Source organism: Aethalodelphis obliquidens, unplaced genomic scaffold, assembly GCF_003676395.1.
Source record: "Aethalodelphis obliquidens isolate GAN/ISIS:26980383/991018 unplaced genomic scaffold, ASM367639v1 scaffold1, whole genome shotgun sequence".
Taxonomy (NCBI): domain Eukaryota; kingdom Metazoa; phylum Chordata; class Mammalia; order Artiodactyla; family Delphinidae; genus Aethalodelphis; species Aethalodelphis obliquidens.
The window spans coordinates 66,634,418-66,656,328 of record NW_020837945.1 but is presented as its reverse complement, the minus strand read 5'-3'; the positions used below and the strand labels follow the sequence as shown (position 1 = coordinate 66,656,328).

The 21,911-nt window shown below is 35.1% G+C and overlaps 1 protein-coding gene across 2 annotated transcripts in view; it reads right to left on the bottom strand.

The window, feature by feature from the left end:
- Positions 1-21,911, bottom strand: part of STXBP5L (syntaxin binding protein 5L) — a 362,740-nt gene that overhangs the window by 309,311 nt on the left and 31,518 nt on the right. For both annotated transcript variants that reach the window (XM_027105973.1, XM_027105977.1), the window contains exon 3: positions 3,462-3,559. In XM_027105973.1, the coding sequence (XP_026961774.1) occupies positions 3,462-3,559 (98 nt within the window). The remainder of the gene's footprint in view (positions 1-3,461; positions 3,560-21,911) is intronic.

The window sequence follows — 21,911 nt, the reverse complement described above, 5'->3', positions numbered from 1 at the left end:
AGAGAATGGACTTGAGGCTATGGGGAGGGGGAAGTGTAAACGGTGACAAAGCGATAAAGAGGCATGGACATATATACACTACCAAACGTAAGGTAGATAGCTAGTGGGAAGCAGCCGCATAGCACAGGGAGATCAGCTCGGTGCTTTGTGACCGCCTGGAGGGGTGGGATAGGGAGGGTGGGAGGGAGGGAGACGCAAGCGGGAAGAGATATGGGAACATATGTATATATATAACTGATTCATTTTGTTGTGAAGCTGAAACTAACGTACCATTGTAAAGCAATTATACTCCAATAAAGATGTAAAAAAATAAATAAATAAATAAAAATAAGGACACACAAGCTTTAAATGACACATTAAACAAGATGGACTTAATTGATATTTATAGGACATTCCATCCAAAAACAACAGAACACACTTTCTTCTCAAGTGCTTATGGAACATTCTCCAGGATAGACCATATCTTGGGTCACAAGTTAAGCCTTTGTAAATTTAAGAAAATTGATATCATATCAATTATCTTTCCTGACCACAACGCTATGAGACTAGATATCAATTACAGGAAAAAAAATGTAAAAAATACAAACACATGGAGGCTAAACAATACGCTACTAAATAACCAAGTGATCACTGAAGAAATCAGAGAGGAAATCAAAAATATCTGGAAACAAATGACAATGAAAACACAATGACTCAAAATCTATGTGATGCAGCAAAAGCAGTTCTAAGATGGAAGTTTATAGCAATACGATCCTACTTCAAGAAACAAGAACAATCTCAAACAACCTAACCTTATTCCTAAAGCAATTAGAGAAGAACAAAAAAAAAAGCAAAGTTGGCAGAAGGAAAGAAATCATAAATGAGAGCAAAAAAAAAAAATAAAAAATAAATGAAGGAAACAATAGCAAAGATCAAGAAAACAAAAAGCTGGTTCTTTGAGAAGATAAACAAAATTGATAAACCATTAGCCAGACTCATCAAGAAAAAAGGGAGAAGACTCAAATCAACAGAATTAGAAATGAAAAAGAAGTGAAAACTGACCGTGCAGAAATACATAAAGGTTTGTGACCACCTAGAGGGGTGGGATAGGGAGGGTGGGGGGAGACACAAGAGGGAGGATATATGGGGATATATGTATATGTATGGCCGATTCACTTTGCTATAAAGCAGAAACTAACACACCATTGTAGAGCAATTATACGCCAATAATGATGGTTTTTTTAAAAAAAAGAAATACATAGAATCATGAGAGATTACTACAAGCAACTATATGCCAGTAAAATGGACAACCTGGAAGAAATAGACAAATTTGTAGAAAAGCACAACCTTCCGAAATTGAACCAGGAAGAAACAGAAAATATAAACAGACCAATCACAAGCACTGAAATTGAAACTGCGATTAAAAATCTTCAAACAAAAGCCCAGGACCAGATGGCTTCACAGGCAAATTCTATCAAACATTTAGAGAAGAGCTAACACCTATCCTTCTCAAACTCTTCCAAAAAATAGTAGAGGGAGGAACACTCCCAAACTCATTCTACGAGGCCACCACCCTGATACCAAAACGAGACAAAGATGTCACAAAAAAAGAAAACTACAGACCAATATCCCTAATGAACATAGATGCAAAAATCCTCAACAAAATACTAGCAAACAGAATCCAACAACACATTAAAAGGATCATACACCATGATCAAGTGGGGTTTATCCCAGGAATGCAATGATTCTTCAATATACGCAATTCAATCAATGTGATATACCACAATAACAAACTGAAGGATAAAAGCCATATGATTATCTCAGTAGGTGCAGAAAAAGCTTTCGACAAAATTCAACACCCATTTATGATAAAAACTCTCCAGAAAGTAGGCATAGAGGGAACTTACCTCAACATAATAAATGCCATATATGACAAACCCACAGCCAACATCATTCTCAATGGTGAAAAACTGAAACCATTCCCTCTAAAATCAGGAACAAGACAAGGATGTCCACTGTCACCACTATTATTCAACATAGTTTTGGAAGTTTTAGCCACAGCAATCAGAGAAGAAAAAGAAATAAAAGGAATACAAATCCAAAAAGAAGAAGTAAAATTGTCACTGTTTGCAGATGATGTACTTTACGTAGAGAATCCTAAAGATGCTACCAGAAAACTACTAGAGCTAATCAATGAATTTAGTAAAGTAGCAGGATACAAAATTAATGCACAGAAATCTCTTGCATTCCTATACACTAATGATGAAAAATATGAAAGAGAAATTAAAGAAACACTCCCATTTACCACTGCAACAAAAAGAATAAAATACCTAGGGATTAACCTACCTAAGGATACAAAAGACCTGTATGCAGAAAACTATAAGACACTGATGAAAGAAATTAAAGATGATACCAACAGATGCAGAGATATACCATGTTCTTGAATTGGAAGAATCAATATTGTGAAAATGACTCTACTACCCAAAGCAATCTACAGATTCAATGCAATCCCTATCAAACTACCAATGGCATTTTTCACAGAACTAGAACAAAAAATTTCACTATTTGTATAGAAACACAAAAGACCCCGCATAGCCAAAGCAGTCTTGAGAAAGAAAAACGGAGCTGGAGGAATCAGGCTCCCTGACTTCAGACTAAACTACAAAGCTACAGTAATCAAGACAGTATGGTACTGGCACAAAAACAGAAATATTGATCAATGGAACAGGAGAGAAAGCCCAGAGATAAACACATGCACATAGGGTCACCTTATCTTTGATAAAGGAGGCAAGAATATACAATGTAGAAAATACAGCCTCTTCAATAAGTGGTGCTGGGAAAACTGGACAGCTACATGTAAAAGAATGAAATTAGGACACTCCCTAACACCATACACCAAAATAAACTCAAAATGGATTAAAGACCTAAATGTAAGGCCAGACACTATAAAACTTTTAGAGGAAAACATTTACAGAAACGGGATGACACTAAAACAAAATTTGGGAGGAAATTCACAGCCCTACAGGCATATATTAGAAAAGAAGAAAGTTCTCAAATCTGTGACTTCAGTTTCCACCTTAAAACACTAGAAAAAGATAAAATGAAACCCAAAATTAATCAGAAGAGGGGAAATAAAAAAAATCAAACCAGGAATCAATGAAATAAAATATAGGAAAACAATACAGAAAAGCAATGAAACCAAAAGTTGGTTCTTATGAAAATCAGTGCAGCTGATAAGCTTCTAGCCAGACTAATCAGGAAAAAGTAGAAGACACAAATCACCAATATCAGGGATTTTAAAAGGAGCATCAATACTTATCTCACAGACATTAAATATATGCCAATAAATTTGATGATGTGGGTTACTCATTGCTAAAGAAACAGTAAACTTTATTTGGTCATAAATATTTCACTTACCTAAATATTTAAGGAAATGTAATTCGTATTAATATAGCAAATAATGAACCAAAAAATAAGGATACATTCGTATAGCACCAGTTCTCGTCCCAATAGCCAAGATTTTCTGAACTGGATCAAAGGCTAATGCTGTGGGCTGATAAGGAAAACCATGCCGAACTGTCTGAAAGAGAGAAAACAGTGAAAATAGTCATCAGGGAAATAAAAATTAAAATCACAACAAGATACCACTATCCAACCACCAGAATGACTAAAATAATTATTTATTTTTTAAAAACTACTACCAAGTATTGTTGGTAGAAGTGTAAAATGACACAACCACTTTAGAAAAATGTGCTGTAGTTCTTTAAAAACTAAACATATACCTGTCCTATGACCTAGAAATTCCACTCCTGTGTATGTACCCAAGAAAATGAAGAGCATATACCCACATAATAATTTGTATATGTCCCTAACAGCTTTATACATAACAACCTAGAAACAGCCCAGGTGACAATCAACAAGAGAATTCAAAAACAAAACTGTGGTATATGCATACAATAGAATACTACTCAACAATTAAAAGATAAACTAATGACAGAAGCCAAAACATGGATGATTCTCAAATATATTACGCTAAGTAAAAGAAGCAATACACAAAGAGTACATATAGTATGATTACATTTATATTAAATTCTAAACAAGTAAAACTAACCTATGGTGAAAAAAATCAGAACAGTGGTTGATTTGAGGAGAACTGACTGGAAGGGGTATGAAGGAACTTTATTTTGACAAGGTTTGAATTACAAACATGTATACTTTAGTCAAAACTCATCAAACAGTACAATAAAATTGTGACAACATATAAATACATATATGAGTGTTCCAGTATAATTCTTTCAACTCCTCTGTATGTTTGAAAGCTTTCATAATAACACAGTGGGAAAGAAAGGAAAGAAAATATAAAGAGTTCATAATATCACAAAAGAGATAAGACTAACATGTAAAAAAGGAATATGCAATATTAGACAGGAGCTAATTTCAATATGAAATGTGCTATAACTTTTCCAAAAAAATAGAGGACCCACATAGGTCAGGATAAAAGGGATTCTATACCTTGTTCAGCCACATATTTAGTGCTCCAAAAACTATTTTTAATGGAAATATCTTTATAATAAAATATGGCTTTTGTAAACATTTGAAGATGAAAAGATTAACTATAGCATGTAGTTTATCTAAAACTCATTCCCCAGAGAAAACACGGTAAGGAGTTCATTGCATAAACTCCTCATTTTCTTTTAAAGCATATATGAACATATATGCATATGCATATTAACTAATATATAACCAGATCTGTAATCTGGTTTTCTCCCTTAGCAGTATATCATAGAAATATTTCCACAAAAAAATATGTTTAGATGTATAATGCTTCAACCTATTTAAAAGTTGCAGAGCTTATTATAGTATGAATATACCACAATGTCTTTAACCAACCAACTACTGTTCTATAACCTCCAAAGAATTCTCAACTAAGTTGGTTAAAAAATTATTACTAAGAAGACCCATTTTCTATTCATGATCCTTAACTGAGCTGTTTCCCTTTGATTCTGAACTGTCCTTCTTATTTTGACTTATAAACAGAATTGTCAACAGGAAGATATTCATAATCTTCATGCAGATCAATGTGGATAACAATAATCGAATATAGTTTCTCTCAAAAAAAAACAGAACAGGTGGGAACACTTCCCAACTCACTCTATGGCCAGTATTACCCTGATCCCAGAAACAAAGTCATCACAAGAAAAGAAAACTAAATACCACTAATTCTTAATTAATATAGGTATAAAAATCCCCAATAAAATATTAGCAAACCAATTCCAGCAACATATAAAAAGGAAATACAATGTGACTTGGTAGAATTTATGCCAGGAATGCAAGGTTGGTTTAACATCAAAAAATTAATGTAATATCCTATCTCAATAGAACATAGGACAAAAATCACATGGTCACCTCAATAGATGCAGAAAAATTATTTCAGAAAATCCAACACCCACTCATGTTAAAAAGCACTGAATAAACAGAACTGTAGAGAACTTCCTCAATCTGATAAATGGCATGTACAAAAAACCTACAGCTAACATCATACTAATTAGTGAAAGAATAAGTGCTTTCCCTCTAAGATCAGGAATGAAACAAGTATGTCCGCTCTTGCCACTTCTACATCCTATCCAGGGCGATTAGGCAAGAAAAAAAGAAAGACATCAGATTTTTTTGAAAAAAGAACTAAAACTATCTGCAGATGACATGATCTTGTGTATATAAGCCTAAGAAATACACTGAAAAATTATTAGAACTAATAAAGAAGTTAAGCAAGATTACAAAATTAATGTACAAATCAATTATAGTTCTATATACTAGCAATGCAGTATCCAAAAATGAAATTAAGAGAACAATTTCATTTACAATAGCAGCCAAAGGAATAAAATATTCAGTAATAAAATGAACAAAAGAAGTACAAAACTTACATGCTAAAAACTACAAAACACTTTTGAAAAAAATTTAAGACAACCTAAATAAAAAGAAAGGCTTCTCATACCCATGGATTAAAATACTATTGTTAAGGTGACAATACTCCACAGATTGATCTTCAGAATCAATGCAATCCCTAACAAAACCCCAGCTGGCTTTTTTTTGCAGAAATTGACAAGTCGACCCTAAGATTCATATGGGTATTCAAGAGGCCAAGAACACCAAAATGATCTTGAAAAAGAAGAACAAAGTTGGAGCATTCACATTTTTTAAATTTAGACAAATCTACAGTAATCAAGACAATGAGGCACTGGCATAGGATAAACATTTAGATCAATGGAACAGCATTGAGATTCCAGAAATAAATGTTCACATTTTCAGTCAGTTGATTACTGCCAAGGGTGCTAAGACAATTCAATGAGAAATGAACAGTCTTTTAACAAATGATACTGCAACAACTGGATATCAACATGCAAAAGAATCAAGTTGGACTAATATATACAAACTAACTCAAAATGGATCATAGACCTAAATGTAAGGACCAAAACTATAAAAATTTTAGAAGAAAACATATGCTTAAATCTTAGTGACTTAGGATTAGGCAATGGTTTCTTACATATGACCCAAAAGGCACAAGCAATAAAATTAAAAATAGATAAATTGAACCTCGTGAGACTTAAAAACTTTTGTGCTGTAGAGGATACTATCAAGAAAGTAAAACGACAACCCAAAGAATGGGAGAAAATATTTGCAAAGCATATATCTGATAAGGAATTTATATCCAGAATAAATAAAGAACTCTTACAACTCAATAATAAAAAGACAAATAACTCAATTGAAAAAATGGGCAAAGGATCTTAATAGACACTTATCCAAAAATATATATATAAATGACCAATAAGCACATGGTAAGATGCTCAACATCATTAGCCATTAGTAAACTGCAAATCGTATCCACAATGAGCTATAACGGCATACTCACTAGGATGGATACAAAAAAAGATATTAATACAGGCTGACTAAGATGTAGAGAAATTGGAGCCTTAATACATTACTGGTAGAAATGTAAAATCATGTAGTTTCTTTGGAAAATAGTTTGGCATTTCCTCAAAATGTGAAATAGAGTTACACTATAACCCAGGGATTCCACTCCTGGGTATATAACCAAGGAAAATAAAAAAGAAATCCATATAAAACTTTTATACAAATATTCATAGCAACATGACTCAAAATATTCAAAAAGTAGAAACAACTCAAACATTCATCAACTGATGAATGAGTAGATGAAATTTGTATGTCTGTACAATGGAATATTATTCATCAATAAAAGCAACTGAAGTATGATACATGCTACAACAGGGATGTACCTTGAAGATGAAAGAAGCCAGTCATATATTGTATAATTCCATTTACGTGGAATGTACAGAATAGAAAAATCTATAGAGACAGAAATTATTGGGTTGGCCAAAAGGTTCATTCAGTTTTTTCTGTAAGATGGCTCTAATAGCTCTTAGTCATCTTTAACTCCATTCAAAACAATTTTGTTAGATTGTATGTGACAGCTGTCATATCAGTGTGCATTTAAAAAAAGCCAACAGAATTGGTGAATTTTTTTTTTTTTTTTTTTTTTTTGCTGTATGCGGGCCTCTCACTGTTGTGGCCTCTCCCGTTGCAGAGCACAGGCTCCGGACACACAGGCTCAGCGGCCATGGCTCACGGGCCCAGCCGCTCCGCGGCATGTGGAATCTTCCCAGACCAGGGCACGAACCCGTGTCCCCTGCACCGGCAGGCAGACTCTCAACCACTGTGCCACCAGGGAAGCCCAAAATTGGTGAATTTTTGTGTAGCCATTTTAAAATTGAAGATGGAAGAAAGAAAGCAACATTTTCAGCATATTACGCTGCATTATTTCAAGAAAGGTAAAAACGCAACTGAAACGCAAAAAAGATTTGTGCAGTGTACGGAGAAGGTGCTGTGACTGATCAAATGTGTCAAAAGTGGTTTGCGAAGTTTTATGCTGGAGATTTCTCGCTGGACGATGCTCCACGGTCATTAGACCAGTTGAAGGTGACAGCAATCAAATCAAGACATTAATTGAGAACAATCAACGTTATACCCCTCTGGAGATAGCCGACATACTCAAAATATCCAAATCAAGTGTTGAAAATCATTTGCACCAGCTTGGTTATGTTAATTGCTTTGATGTTTGGGTTCCACATAAGTTAAGTGAAAAAAAACTTCTTGACCATATTTCCCATGCGATTCTCTACTTAAACATAATGAAAACTTCCGTTTTTAAAACAAATTATGGGGCTTCCCTGGTGGTGCAGTAGTTGAGAGTCCGCCTGCCGATGCAGGGGACATGGGTTCGTGCCCGGGTCCGGGAAGATCCCGCATGCCGCGGAGCGGCTGGGCCCGTGAGCCATGGCCGCTGAGCCTGCGTGTCTGGAGTCTGTGCTCCGCAACGGGAGAGGCCACAACAGTGAGAGGCCCACATACCGCAAAAACAAACAAACAAACGAACAAATTATGACGGGTGATGAAAAGTGGGTACTGTACAATAATGTGGAATGGAAGAGATCCTGGGGCAAATGAAATGAACCACCACCAACCACACCAAAGGCCAGTCTCCATCCAAAGAAGTTGATGTTGTTTATATGGTGGGATTGGAAGGGAGTCCTCTATTATGAGCTCCTTCTGGAAAACGAAACAGTTCCAACAAGTACTGCTCCCAGTCAGACCAACTGAAAGAAGCACTTGATGAAAAGCATCTAGAATTAGTCAACAGAAAACGCACAATCTTTCATCAGGATAATGCAAGGCTGCATGTTTCTTTGACAACTAGGCAAAAACTGTTACAGCTTGGCTGGGAAGTTCTGATTCATCCACCATATTCACCAGACATTGCACCTTCAGATTTCCATTTATTTAGGTCTTTACAAAATTCTCTTAATAGAAGAAATTTCAATTCCCTGGAAGACTGTAAAAGGCACCTGGAAAAGTTCTTTGCTCAAAAAGATAAAAAGTTTTGGGAAGATGGAATTATGAAGTTGCCTGAAAAATGGCAGAAGGTAGGGGAACAAAAGGGTGAATAGGTTGTTCCATAAAGTTCTTGTTGAAAATGAAAATGTATCTTTTATTTTTACTTAAAAACTGAAGGCACTTTTTGGCCAACCCATATATTACTGGTTGCCTAGGAATGGGGGAGAGGGGCTCTGGATAATGGGCATTTACTGCTAATGAGTACAGAGTTGTTTTGGGCGTGATGAAATGTTCTAAAACTGATTATGGTAGTTGTTACATAACTGTGAATATACTAAAAACTAGTGAAATGTATGCTTTAACTGGGTGAATTTTATTGTAATTTGAAAGAAAAAATACTGTTCTCCCCAAGAATATCAAATATTCTGATATTGCATCATCAGACAATGTATACAATAAGAAGTTAGGATCAGTTGGGATACCTGGCTGATTTCAAAAGAATCAAGGCTATCAATTGGAATGGCATAGATGTGGTAAAAAAAAAAAAAATTGAAGCAGAGAAAAATGTAGGACAACTGAAGACAACTTGTCAAGGTGAAAAATTCTCAATTTTAGACAGAGTCAGAAAGGGTTGTTGAAATACTATAGTTTATGTTCAGCTGGTGAAATAAGCAAAGCTGATAAGCAACAAATAAAATGAGGTTCTTAAATATCTAATTTTTCCTAATATTATTTTGTTTCTCTTGCTTTGTTTTGCTCTCTATTTGTCTGCTCAGGCTGCTATAACAAAATACTGGTTAGCTTAAACAAGATGTTTATTTCTCACAGTTCCCAAGGCTAGGAAGTCAAGATCAAGTTACTAGCCAATTCAGTTGCTGGTAAGAGCCCTCTTCCTGGGTTGCAGATGGCCACCTTCTCACTGTGTCCTCATATGATGGGGAGATAAGCATCTCTGTCTCTTCCTCTTATAAAGCCACAAATCTCATCATGAGGCCTTATCCTTATGACCTCATCTAATTCTAATTAACTCCCAAAGGCCCCATATCCAAATACTATCACCCTGGGGGTTAGGGTTTCAACATATGAATTTTGGGAGAACACAATTCAGTCCATAGCATTCTCCCTTCAAAACATTACAGGGGATGAGGTAAGGTGGCCAACTGTACCAAAAGTTACACAAATCTCTCTAGATATCTGGAGCAAAAAAAGATGGTTACAAATAGGTGGAAATGCTGGTCATGTCACCCTGAGTTAGGAAGCTGTTACTATCTCTGAAATGAAAGACACAAACTTGTACTCATTGCTGACACTGCAAAAGGCACTAGCAGAAATAAAATGACTTACTTTCTTCGTGTCTTTTAATCTGGCACCTTCCATTGGCAGAATCTAACCACAACACAGCTAGGAAGGAATTCTGAACATTTAGCTTTAGTTTAGTTTTCATTTTAATTTCCTCAGTATACAAATGAGAACACCGAAGGGCCAGTATGGAACAAGGGCAGTATGAGACAAAGAAGAACTCATATTAGGCCTGGCTGACTGGGCTTAATATTATCATAATATTTCAAAACAGCCTCAAAACCACCTATGACAGAGACTGTCTGTTGCTTCCCACTATCTTCTTCTCCCCTTTTTCTATAGTACTAAAATTTTGAGTTCAGCACATGGCAATCCAGTTCACACTACATTTCCCAGCCTCCACAGCCGAGATTAGATTCTAAACAAAGGAGTGAGAGCAGAAATGATATAAACCCATAAACATAAGGGCAAATACAACTTATTTTTCTCACCTTTCTACTAACTGGAAAATGGATTCAATGGCAGGAATTGGATCAGCCAACTTAGAACATGAGATGAAAGCCATATGTCAAGGACAGTAGAGCACCAAGATAGAAAGACCTTGTTGGGTTCTAGATACCATAAAGCCATTGAATCAGTCCTTCGTTGCTTAAAATTAGACAGATTTCATGAAAGAGAAATAAACTTCTACATTGTTTAAGCTGCAGTTATTATGGCCTGTTAAAACATCTTAACTGTCATCCTGACACCCATACCAACCATTCATTCCTAAAAAGAAGTAAATATTTTTTAAACCAACAAGTTAGTTTATGGGGAATGTTCCCTAGTATTGCTCATTAGTGTGAAAAATGAAAGAAGCAAATATGGGACTTCCCTGGTGGCCCAGTAGTTAAGAATCCACATGCCAATGCAGGGGACACGGGTTCGAGCCATGGTCCAGGAAGATCCCACATGCCGGGGAGCAACTAAGCCCATGTGCCACAACTACTGAACCTGTGCTCTAGAGCTTGCGAGCCACAACTACTGAGCCCACGTGCCACAACTACTGAAGCCCTCACACCTAGAGCCGGTGCTCTGCAACAAGAGAAGCCACCTCAATAAGAAGCCTGTGCACCACAATGAAGAGTAGCCCCCGCTCACCACAACTAGAAAAAGCCCACACACAGCAACAAAGACCCAAGGCAGCCAAAACTAAATAAATTAATTTTTAAAAAGATACAAATATGGCTTTTGATTGTATACTACTAGGATTCCAACTTGCTACTGTATTGGTGATTCATGCTTATACTTATCATCTCTATACTACTGATATGCCAAAGCTATCATTTCTATAATCTGAGCATAGAATTCCTAATATCATATACCAGTTTTCATCTAATAACATGAATGCAACAATTGAAAACTACCATATATAGAAAATAAAACTACCTATAGATTACAGAAGATAGAATATTACAATTATGAAATAAATTAATTCTATTTAAACTTCCTCTAGATAGACAATTTGCCTCTCAATATTTATGATTACATAATATGTACTTTTTCTGATATAAGTTCACTTGCCTGGTTAGGTCTACAAATGTTACAATCTTGGCAAAGGGTAGAGTGGGGTAAATCATTCCTGATCTTGGATCCAGAAACTGGAAATTAACCACAGTCTCAAAATTTGTTCAGTAAGTCATAAAGTCATATAATCTGAGATAAAATATCTGGGCTGTTCTACTACAAAAAAGAACGTTCACATGGACACACATATTTTGGTAAGCAAAAACCAATTATTACTGTAACTGGAGCAACTCCCATTGATGGGAAAAGTCCCTCAATTTCAATGATATTTGTTTCCAATAACAGCCAAATTACTTGAACTTTGAGGGTTTTTAGGGATATGTGTGTATGTCCATAGCTCTTCTCTAGATGTGATGTCATCTTAGATCCCTGAAAATATTGCTGAATGATTTCCTCCTCCCTTAGATGAAGAATAAGACTAAGAGAACTATGATAGGCATATGACACCATGGAGTGGCATAATGGTAACAAAAATAACAAGTTCCTATGAAACCCTGTCACTTTGCGATAGAAAGGTAAGATTGTGCTATATGCACAAGTATGGCAAAATACCTACTCATGCAAATGCCCTTGGCAATTGATGTATTGGTACCAGTTTCTCATTAAGACTTTTAAATCTCTTGAAAGATTGAGAAAACCACCATGCTCAAAGATCTAAAAGGCGGTTGATATTAAAATTAAAGGAGAGGGACTTCCCTGGCGGTACAGTAGTTAAGACTCCACCCTTCCAATGCAGGGGGTGCGGGTTCTATCCTTGGTTGGGGAACTGAGATCCCACATGCTGTGTAGCGTGGCCAAAAAATTTAAAAAAAAAAATTAAATTAGAATAATGCCCAAATATACCCCCATTTGATAAGATATTTGGAAGTAGATATAACAGAAATGTGATTTTATCATTAATATTTTAAAATTTTATATTCATTTTAGTTTTATTTTCATCAAACTCAATCACGCCACATAATTTAAAAAGTCAGATAATTCTATAGGACATGTCACGAAAGTTAGAAATAATCTGTCCCCTTCCCTCGCCCATTTCCTGCTTTCTAGAGGATCTTTTTGCTATTTGTTTTGGCATTTACCTAATGAGTCTGAAAATAACATTTCGGTAGGCGGGCCTCTCACTGTTGTGGCCTCTCCCGTTGCGGAGCACAGGCTCCGGACGCGCAGGCTCAGCGGCCATGGCTCACGGGCCCAGCCGCTGCGCAGCATGTGGGATCTTCCCGGACCAGGGCACGAACCCATGTCCCCTGCATCAGCAGGCGGACTCTCAACCACTGCGCCACCAGGGAAGCCCTGAAAATAACATTTTTATATTGCTATTCACTGACTTCAAAAAATTCTCTCTCTTTTCTCCCACCTCCTCATTACACATACAAGCACACTTGCCATATCCCTATCTTCTCAATAAATCATAGCAGTTAGTGTTAACACTCTATTAATACTGCTCTCTTATTTTGCCTCACAAATGTTTTATTCCCTGAGGTTACATTTTTTTAAGTTGCATTTGCTAAGTTTTTATGTGCTTTTGTCACTAATTCAACCCCAAACTTTTCCCCAATTGCCCACATTATCTTTCAATATGTTAAACACAACAGGTATATAGATTCAGAGAGAGGAAGGAGAAAGAGACAGAGAGGGAAAGAGAGAGAAAGGGACAGACTATTTACATAAAATTCAAACAATCCCTAATGACTTAAAAGCAAATCAGCTGTTGCCTGGGTCCAGGAACAGAAAGAGGGATGGGCTGCTGCAAAGGCCACAAGTGATGAAAATGTCTGTCCTAGTGATTTCACAGGAAACACATCACATAGTACAGTATACATAATTTCAGATTGTTTTAAGCATTATAAAGTAAATACTTACGAATATAGGTACAAAATACTAAATAAGATACTAGTAAATCCAATCCAGTAATGTATACTAACAATGATAAACCAAGACCAAATTATTGTTTATCCCCAAAATTTAAGTAAGTATATATACCTCATATTTCATTTGTTACTAACATATTTCATCCTTTTCTTTTCCTTAATTTAAATTTTAAGTTTTTCAGGCCTTAGCCTTGAAACTGGGGGCACTTCGGCTTACAAAATAAACCTTGACAAGATACAGACACAGAAAAGCAAATAATATTCTTCATCATATAAATGTCTTTGCAAATGCCATTTCTAAAAAGGAGCCTATACCCTACAAATTGATGCTACCTCTTGTGAATGCAATCTTTAGTTTTTAAGCAGTCTCTAATTCTGATTGGTTGTTTTATTTATTAATGTGTTCCCCTGACAATAATATTTAAATTGACATAGCATTTTCAGAAAAATATAAATACATGTGAGTTTTCTTGAAAAAGCCATAAGAAGATCATTAGTACTTTTTCTTTCATAAGGATGGAAGAAAAAATAAAATTTTAAAGTATGTCTCTGTTGGGTTTAGATAGAGTTTGGTTGCCTAATCTCATTTAAATTAACACAAAGACAGCTCAATATGAGGATATATACTGACATTCATTAAATCAACAAATAAAAAGATAAAACCTCATGATTATATCAGTACGTTCTGGAAAAACATTTGATAAACTTCAGCAGTCAATCCAAGTAAACATCTTATGTAAAATAGGATTAGAGGAAAACTACTTATATATGATAAATATTAACAATAACAAAAATAACAACAAATAAAATACTAAACGGCAGAAAGGTATAGTATTCCCAGTAAAGTCAGGAAGAAGAAATACATGTTCATTATTCCCATTATTGTTCAGCTTTGTTTTAGAGATTCAAGCTAATTTAGTAAGACAAGAAATTGAAATAATATATAAATATAGGAAAGTAAAAAACAAATTACTAAAATTTTTTGGAAGAAAAAGAATCTGGTAAGTCGTCTAGATACATGATAAGCAGACAAAAATCAGCAACTTTTCCCTCCACTAAAAGTAACCAATTACCAATAAAATTGGGGGGGAAATACCCATTTTTATTTTTGGTTGTTAATTTGAAGTCTGTCAAATTTTTTAAAAGTCTAAAAATAAATGTTTTATTCAGTAGCATTGAATAATGTATTTTCTAATATATAAAATGGTTAGGGAGACAAAATATTTTTCACTAGACTAGAACTTAGTGATTAATAATAGAATTATATTCATATGTATCAATGTTTATTTAATACTACAGAAGTTACAACACAACTGTTAAAATTCTATTAGAAATGCAGAGTTGATGTAGTTTCTGTTGTAGTTAGGACAACAAAATCCCATCAGGATTTAGTATTCAAGAAGCAATTATTTGTTTATATACTTCAGAAACTTTTTCATTATTGTTGTGTGATTTAAGCTGCTAAAAGCATCTCTTTCCAAAGTATCTACAAAAACCTAGTTTTTTGTAGGAAAATATATTTACACATAGGAAAAACTGGAAATTTTATTTATACATAGTAATAAACAAATGAGGTCCTAATTATTAGTGTTTTTCAAAAATAAAGTATTTACCTACTTATCTCTCAAATTCCAAGTCAAGTTCTCACTCCTACATGAAATATTTACTAAAATTCTAAACCAACACCACAGTGTAGCACTTATTGAAGAATGATTATTGCCCTTTGATCTCCCCAAATAAGTTCTAACTCCTTTGTGAGCAGGGACCATGCCTTTAATGTGTCCCCTTCACTAAGCTTAGTGCTATGATTAAATAGTTAGGCTTTTTAAAGTTCATCAATATGATTTGTCCATGTAAGCAGTAGTTCCTTCAAAAACTATTCTCTTATATTTTTAAGAAAGATGAATAATTACAACCAAATATTTTATAAGTATTGAAATAAAATCTTTATCTAGAATATCTCTGTATCTGGAGCTATTGTCTCAACTTTCCACAGTAATGAAAGCACACTTGAGATTTTACTTTAAATGTTCAATAGTTATCATTCTCACCCTTTTCCCTCTGAGCACCTTCGTGAATTATTATAACCACATGCAATTACATAATGCTAAGGTGTTAGAACAGAAAAAGAACCCACACTTGGATAATATATTTTATATATATTTAATTGGGAATATGTTATAGATACTAATGTATCATTAAATCTAATGTAAAAGTAGGTTATTCTTTACTACCTAATTGTGTTTCTTCCTACCATATTGTATTACAAACTACTTGAGGTTAGAGATTCTGTTGTTTCAAGCTTAACAGCCTTACAGGCATTCAAAAAACTACTGATTTTTATTACAACAGTTTAACACATATAGTGAGTAACTTGGACTCTATAGTTCACACTGTTAATCATACCAAAAAAATCTGACTCATAAATGAGGTAATGCATGTAAATGTGCTTTATAAATTGAGCATACTATGTAAATATATGTTTATAGTATTTAAACTTAATAGAAAGGTGTCCTTTCAAAACATGAGGGAATCACGTTCAAATTAAATGAATTTATCTTCTCTAATACTATCTCATTATCTCTCATATTATCACGGTCTCTCATAATATCACGTAGGTATGCTAAAATATACCTTCAAAAAAACACACCAAGTAACATGAACAGGCCTAATTCTCACTACAGAAACGTATAGAGATATATATACAAATATGTATTGACATAAGTAATATGAATACGAGCACACTAATAACAAGTAACCATGGGTATACCCAAAGGTATCCAAATCTATCATCTTTACTATTTAATAAAGGACACAACTGAAGGATAGAATGTCTTCAATGTGGCCAGATTGTTCTCTCCAAAGTACTTCCACCGTTTATGTTTTGTTTCTTCCATCCACAGGACTCATTTTTATCTTCTAGGTGATTTTACCATCTGGCTTATATATTTTCTTTCTACTCTGAGCCCTATTAACAGCCTTATGTCTTCAATATCCTTGCTTCAATCTATCATACACCTTGACTACATCATTCTTCCTTCCCTTTAAATTCAACTGAGCACCACAATTAACATCACCAGCCTCAAATGAACACAGCCTCATCATCATAGACTTCCAGACCTCTTTCAAGAACCCAGATTTGGCATTCTCTATATTCACTCACAGTACCTTTCCTGCCATCACTTCTATTCCATCTTTCTTACTATCCTAGTATTTCCGCTTAAACCCTACTTATTTGATACCCTTATTTTCTTTCTGGCTACACTAGTGTCTATTCCCAACTTATTTAACATTTCAACTTAATTCTGTATCATGCTTAAAGGAAATATATACATCTTTTTTGAAACTATTTTATATGTCTATATAGCTATCAAACAAATTTCTGGGAACTTAAAGATCTTTTCCCATTGATAAATAAGAAAAATGGAAATCAGTAGTCATAGAAAAATAATCTGGACTAGGGGTAAAATAAAAATCACTTTTAAAAGAAAAGAAAATAAAAATCTTGTGAAGCAAAATTACAGGTAGGATGATGTGGAAGAATATTGCACTAGGAGTTAGAAGAGCTAGTCCAGGTCCTAACTCTGTCACTGACTATCTAACCTGTACACATTACTTAAGCTCTCAGTTTCTTCATCTATAAAATAAAGGGAATGAACTAAATTATTTCAAGGTGTTTTCCAATTCCATACTATACTCCTAATACAAATACTTGTACTAGAAACAATGGCAGACTTAAAGACACATGATAGACCAATAGATATTTCTCACAAAGAATGTATTCCTTAAAAGAAACAAACAATGGGCTTATATTTAGTGGCATATTCCCTGATTCAAAAGGACTAATTATCTACTTAGTTACTGTGTTAGACTATTAAAAATGATTTGCTGTTTATTTAGTTTGATTCCCTTGTGAGCTACATACTTGGATTTCAAACAGTCCACTGATATAGCTGATACTATTGTTATTTCTATTAGTATAAATAGTCTTTAAGTATTTGAGGGCCACCTCTCTTCCTCAGATGGCACCTTCTTAAATTTCCAATAATAGGAAGGGTAGACATTTTGAGCCTCCATTACAAATAAAATAAGATCTAAATTTACAATCTACTTGCAGAAACAGCATTTTGCTCTCTACCAAAGAAGTAATGCAGAGCTGATGTCTTTCTTTCCTCAGCCTATTTACTGTCAATTGCAAAGAATGTGAAAATGAAAATTTTCCTCTTGCTACATTAGAAATAGACAATGAAGACTATATGTATACAGTCCTTGCCCCCAGGGTCGTTGTCACCACCATTTGTTTACTATGTACAGGGTATAGTGAAGAACACTTTACAATTTGCATTTATTTCTGTAGCCCCATGAGGTAGGTGGTGTCATTACAGAGGAAGAAATTGAGGCTTAGTAAAGTTAATCAACCTATCCAAAGTCACCAAGCTAATGGATAAACAGTTCGATTGATAGCTTTGGAAATGAGAGCCATGTAGCTTTTTGGTACTCTAATCTTATCTCAGGATGAAAGAATGTAACCTTCTGATTTGCATGATAAGAATTTAAAATCAGAACAAGAAATGCCTTTCAAAAGGATCATAAGAAATATCAGAGTTTCAACTTGGGGTAGAATCAATATCAAGGGAAACCACAAAGACAATAACCAAACACTTATGCTCCTAACTTCACTAAGTTGTGTAAATAAAATCAAGTGAAGGATGCTTCATGCTTCAATCAAGAAAATATTAAGATTGTATCAAAAAAAGGAGGAGCTGTGGTCATCCCTGATCTTTGAGTCATAGGGTATGGAAAAAGGGGCATTACAAACCAGCAAAATGTTTTTTTTCCCCCTTTTTATTCATTTATTTAGTCTTCATCTTTGTTGCTGCGCGTGGGCTTTCTCTAGTTGCAGCGAGCGGGGGCTACTCTTTGTTGTGGTGCGTGATGCTTCTCTTGTTGTGGAGCACAGGCTCTAGGCGTCCGGGTTTCAGTAGTTGTGGCACACGGGCTCAGCAGTTGTGGCTCACGAGCTCTAGAGCGCAGGCTCAGTAGTTGTGGCGCACGGGCTTAGTTGCTCCACAGCATGTGGGATCTTCCCGGACCAGAGCTCAAACCCGTGTCCCTTGCATTGGCAGGTGGATTCTTAACCACTGCATCACCAGGGAAGTCCCCAAAATGCTAAAAATGTTTCTTTTTCCTCCCACTACTCAGAGCCATTCTGGAATAAGCTATTTCATGTTAAGAAGAAACTGATCCATGCCAACCTTTAAGTTCTTATGGCTTTATACCTCAAGGTACTTATAAAAATCTAAAGTGTTAGCTTATTAATTTTCTTGGAATGTGTAAAAACAGTTCATTTTACAAAAAAATAGGGCAGAAAAAAACAAGAGCATGGTGATAGCAAAAGTATGGTGGTTCAGGGTACAGTAAAAATGGATACAAGAACTCAGAAATTTATAATTAAGAATGGGAGAACAAAAAGGGATAGCAGGGGCAGAGGGGGAGAGACAAATTAGGAGTTTGGGATTAATATATACACACTACTGTATCTGCAATAAACAACAAGGACCTACTGTACAGCACAGGGAACTCTATTCAATATCTTGTAATAATCTCTAATGGAAAAGAATGTGAAAAAATATATATGTATATGTATAATTGAATCACTTTGCTGTACACCTGAAACTAACAAAACATTGTACATTAATTATACTTAAATTTTTTTTTTAATGGTTTAAAAAAAAAAGAAGGAATAGGAGAACAAGGTCCACACTCAAAGGGGAAAGAAAAAGGCTGGCAGAGATCACCAAAGGGAAAAAATATAGGCCAGTGACCCTGCGCTCTGTCAGGCCTCCACCTCAAGTTGCTGCTGGTAATAGGCCTCAACTATAGCCAGCACAGTCAGTCCATTAGGTAAAAACTGAGAAACAGGTGGATGTTTGAGAGGGCAAAATGTGAGCTATTTATGCTGACTCTAAGAGTTCTACCCACCAAAGCAGAATTTCAGAAGCAGTGTAAATATTTTTTGGCTCCATATACCCCCATAATTTCCATTAATTTAGTCCGCTGCCCAAAATATAACTCTCAGAAGGTCAACACATTTTTTAATACCACAGCAACAAAAACTCAAAAGACAAATACCTAGTAAAGACAACACCTGGGAGACACATTTTATAAAACAACACATTGACTAAACACCTTTTCACAATGGGACTATCATAATGATAGCAGTGTTTATACTCCTAAAGTGTGGGAGGGATGTCAAGATAATAGTAGGGAAAAAGTTAAGAAAGAGAAGACTGGAAGCTGAATACCAACCTCATCTACTGAAATAGAAGCTATGAAAGATGTTTTCATGTTGAAAAACATTAATCCCAAAGGTAATACTTAGATTTATAATCCCTGATCCTTGGGTAGTAGCAGTAGAAAGATGAAGAAAAAGAAACCTTAAGAACAAACACCTTTGGTGTACAGATCTTTCACTTCCTTGATCAAATTCATCCCTAAGTATTTTATTCTTTTTCTTGCTATTCTAAACAGGATTGTTTTCTTAATGTCTTTTTCAGATAGTTCATTGTTAGCATATAGAAATGCAACTGGTTTTTATATGTTGTTTTTTTTTATGCTGCAACTTCACTGAATTTATTAGTTTGAACAGGATTTTTAGGAGAGTCTTCAGGGTTTTCTATATATAATAAGATCATGTCACCTACAAACAGAGACAATTTTACTTCCTCCTTTCCAACTTGAATGCCTTTTCTTTCTTTTTCTTTCCTAATTAGTCTAGCTAGGACTTCCAGTATTATGTTGAAGAGAAGAGGTGAGAGTGGGTACCCTTGTCTCATTCTAATCTTAGAGGAAAAGATTTTAGCTTTTCACCATTGAGTACAATGTTAGCTGTGGGCTTGTCATATATGGCTTTTATTAGACTGAGGTACACTCTTCTATACCTAATTTGTTGAGAGTTTTTATCATGAGAGTATATTAAATGTTGTCAAATGCTTTTTCTGCATCTATTGAAATGATCATATCATTTACATCCTTCAATTTGTTAATGTGGTGTATCACATTTATTGCTTTGTGTATGTTGAGCATCCTTGCTTACTAGGGATTTATCATCTGACTTGACCATGGTATATAATCCTTTTAACGTACTGTTGAATTCTGTTTGATTCTATTATGTTGAGAATTTTTGCATCTATGTTCATCATGGATATTGGCTCATAATTCTCTTAAAACACTGGTGAAAGAAATCAAAGAAGACACAAATAAATGGAGAGATATCCTGTGTTCATGGATTGGAATAATTAATATTGTTAAAATGTCCATTCTTCACAAAATGATCTACAGATTCAAGTCAATTTCCCATCAAAATTCCAATTGCATTTTCACAAAAATTTTAAAAATCCTAAAATTTATATGGAATCACAAAAGACTCCAAATAGCCAAAGCAATCTTGAGAGAGAAGAACAAAGTGGGAGGTATCACAATTCCTGATTTCAAACTATATTACAAGTCTGTAGTAATCAAAACAGTATGGTACAGGCATAAAAACAGACACATAGACCAATGGAACAGAATAGAGAGTCCAAAAATAAACCCATGCATATATAATCAATTTTCAACATAGGTGCCAAGAATGTTCAATAGGGAAAGAATAGTCTTTTCAATAAACGGTATTGGGAAAACTGGATAGTCACATGCAAAAGTATGAAACTAGACCTTTATCTCATACCATATACAAAAATCAACTCAAAATGGATTAAAGGCTTAAACATAAGACCTGAAACCATAAAACTCCTAAAAGAAAAGATACAGGAAAAGCTCCTTGACATTAGTCTTGGCAACAATTGTTTGGAATTGACACCAAAAGCACAAGCAACAAAACCAAAAATAAACAAGTGGGACTACATCAAACTAAAAAGCCTCTGCACTGCAAAGAAAGCCATTGACCGGCAATCTACAAAATGGGAGAAAATATTTGCAAACCATCTATCTGATAAGGGGTTAATATCCAGAATATATAAGGAATTCATATAACTCAAGAGCAAAAAAACAAAACTAAACTAATAACCCAGCTAAAAAAAATGGGCTAAGGGGGCTTCCCTGGTGGTGCAGTGGTTGAGAGTCCGCCCGCCGATGCAGGGGACACGGGTTCGTGCCCCGGTCCGGGAAGATCCCACATGCCGTGGAGCAGCTAGGCCCCGTGAACCATGGCTGCTGAGCCTGCGCGTCCGGAGCCTGTGCTCTGCAACGGGAGAGGCCACAACAGTGAGAGGCCCATGTACCGCAAAAAAA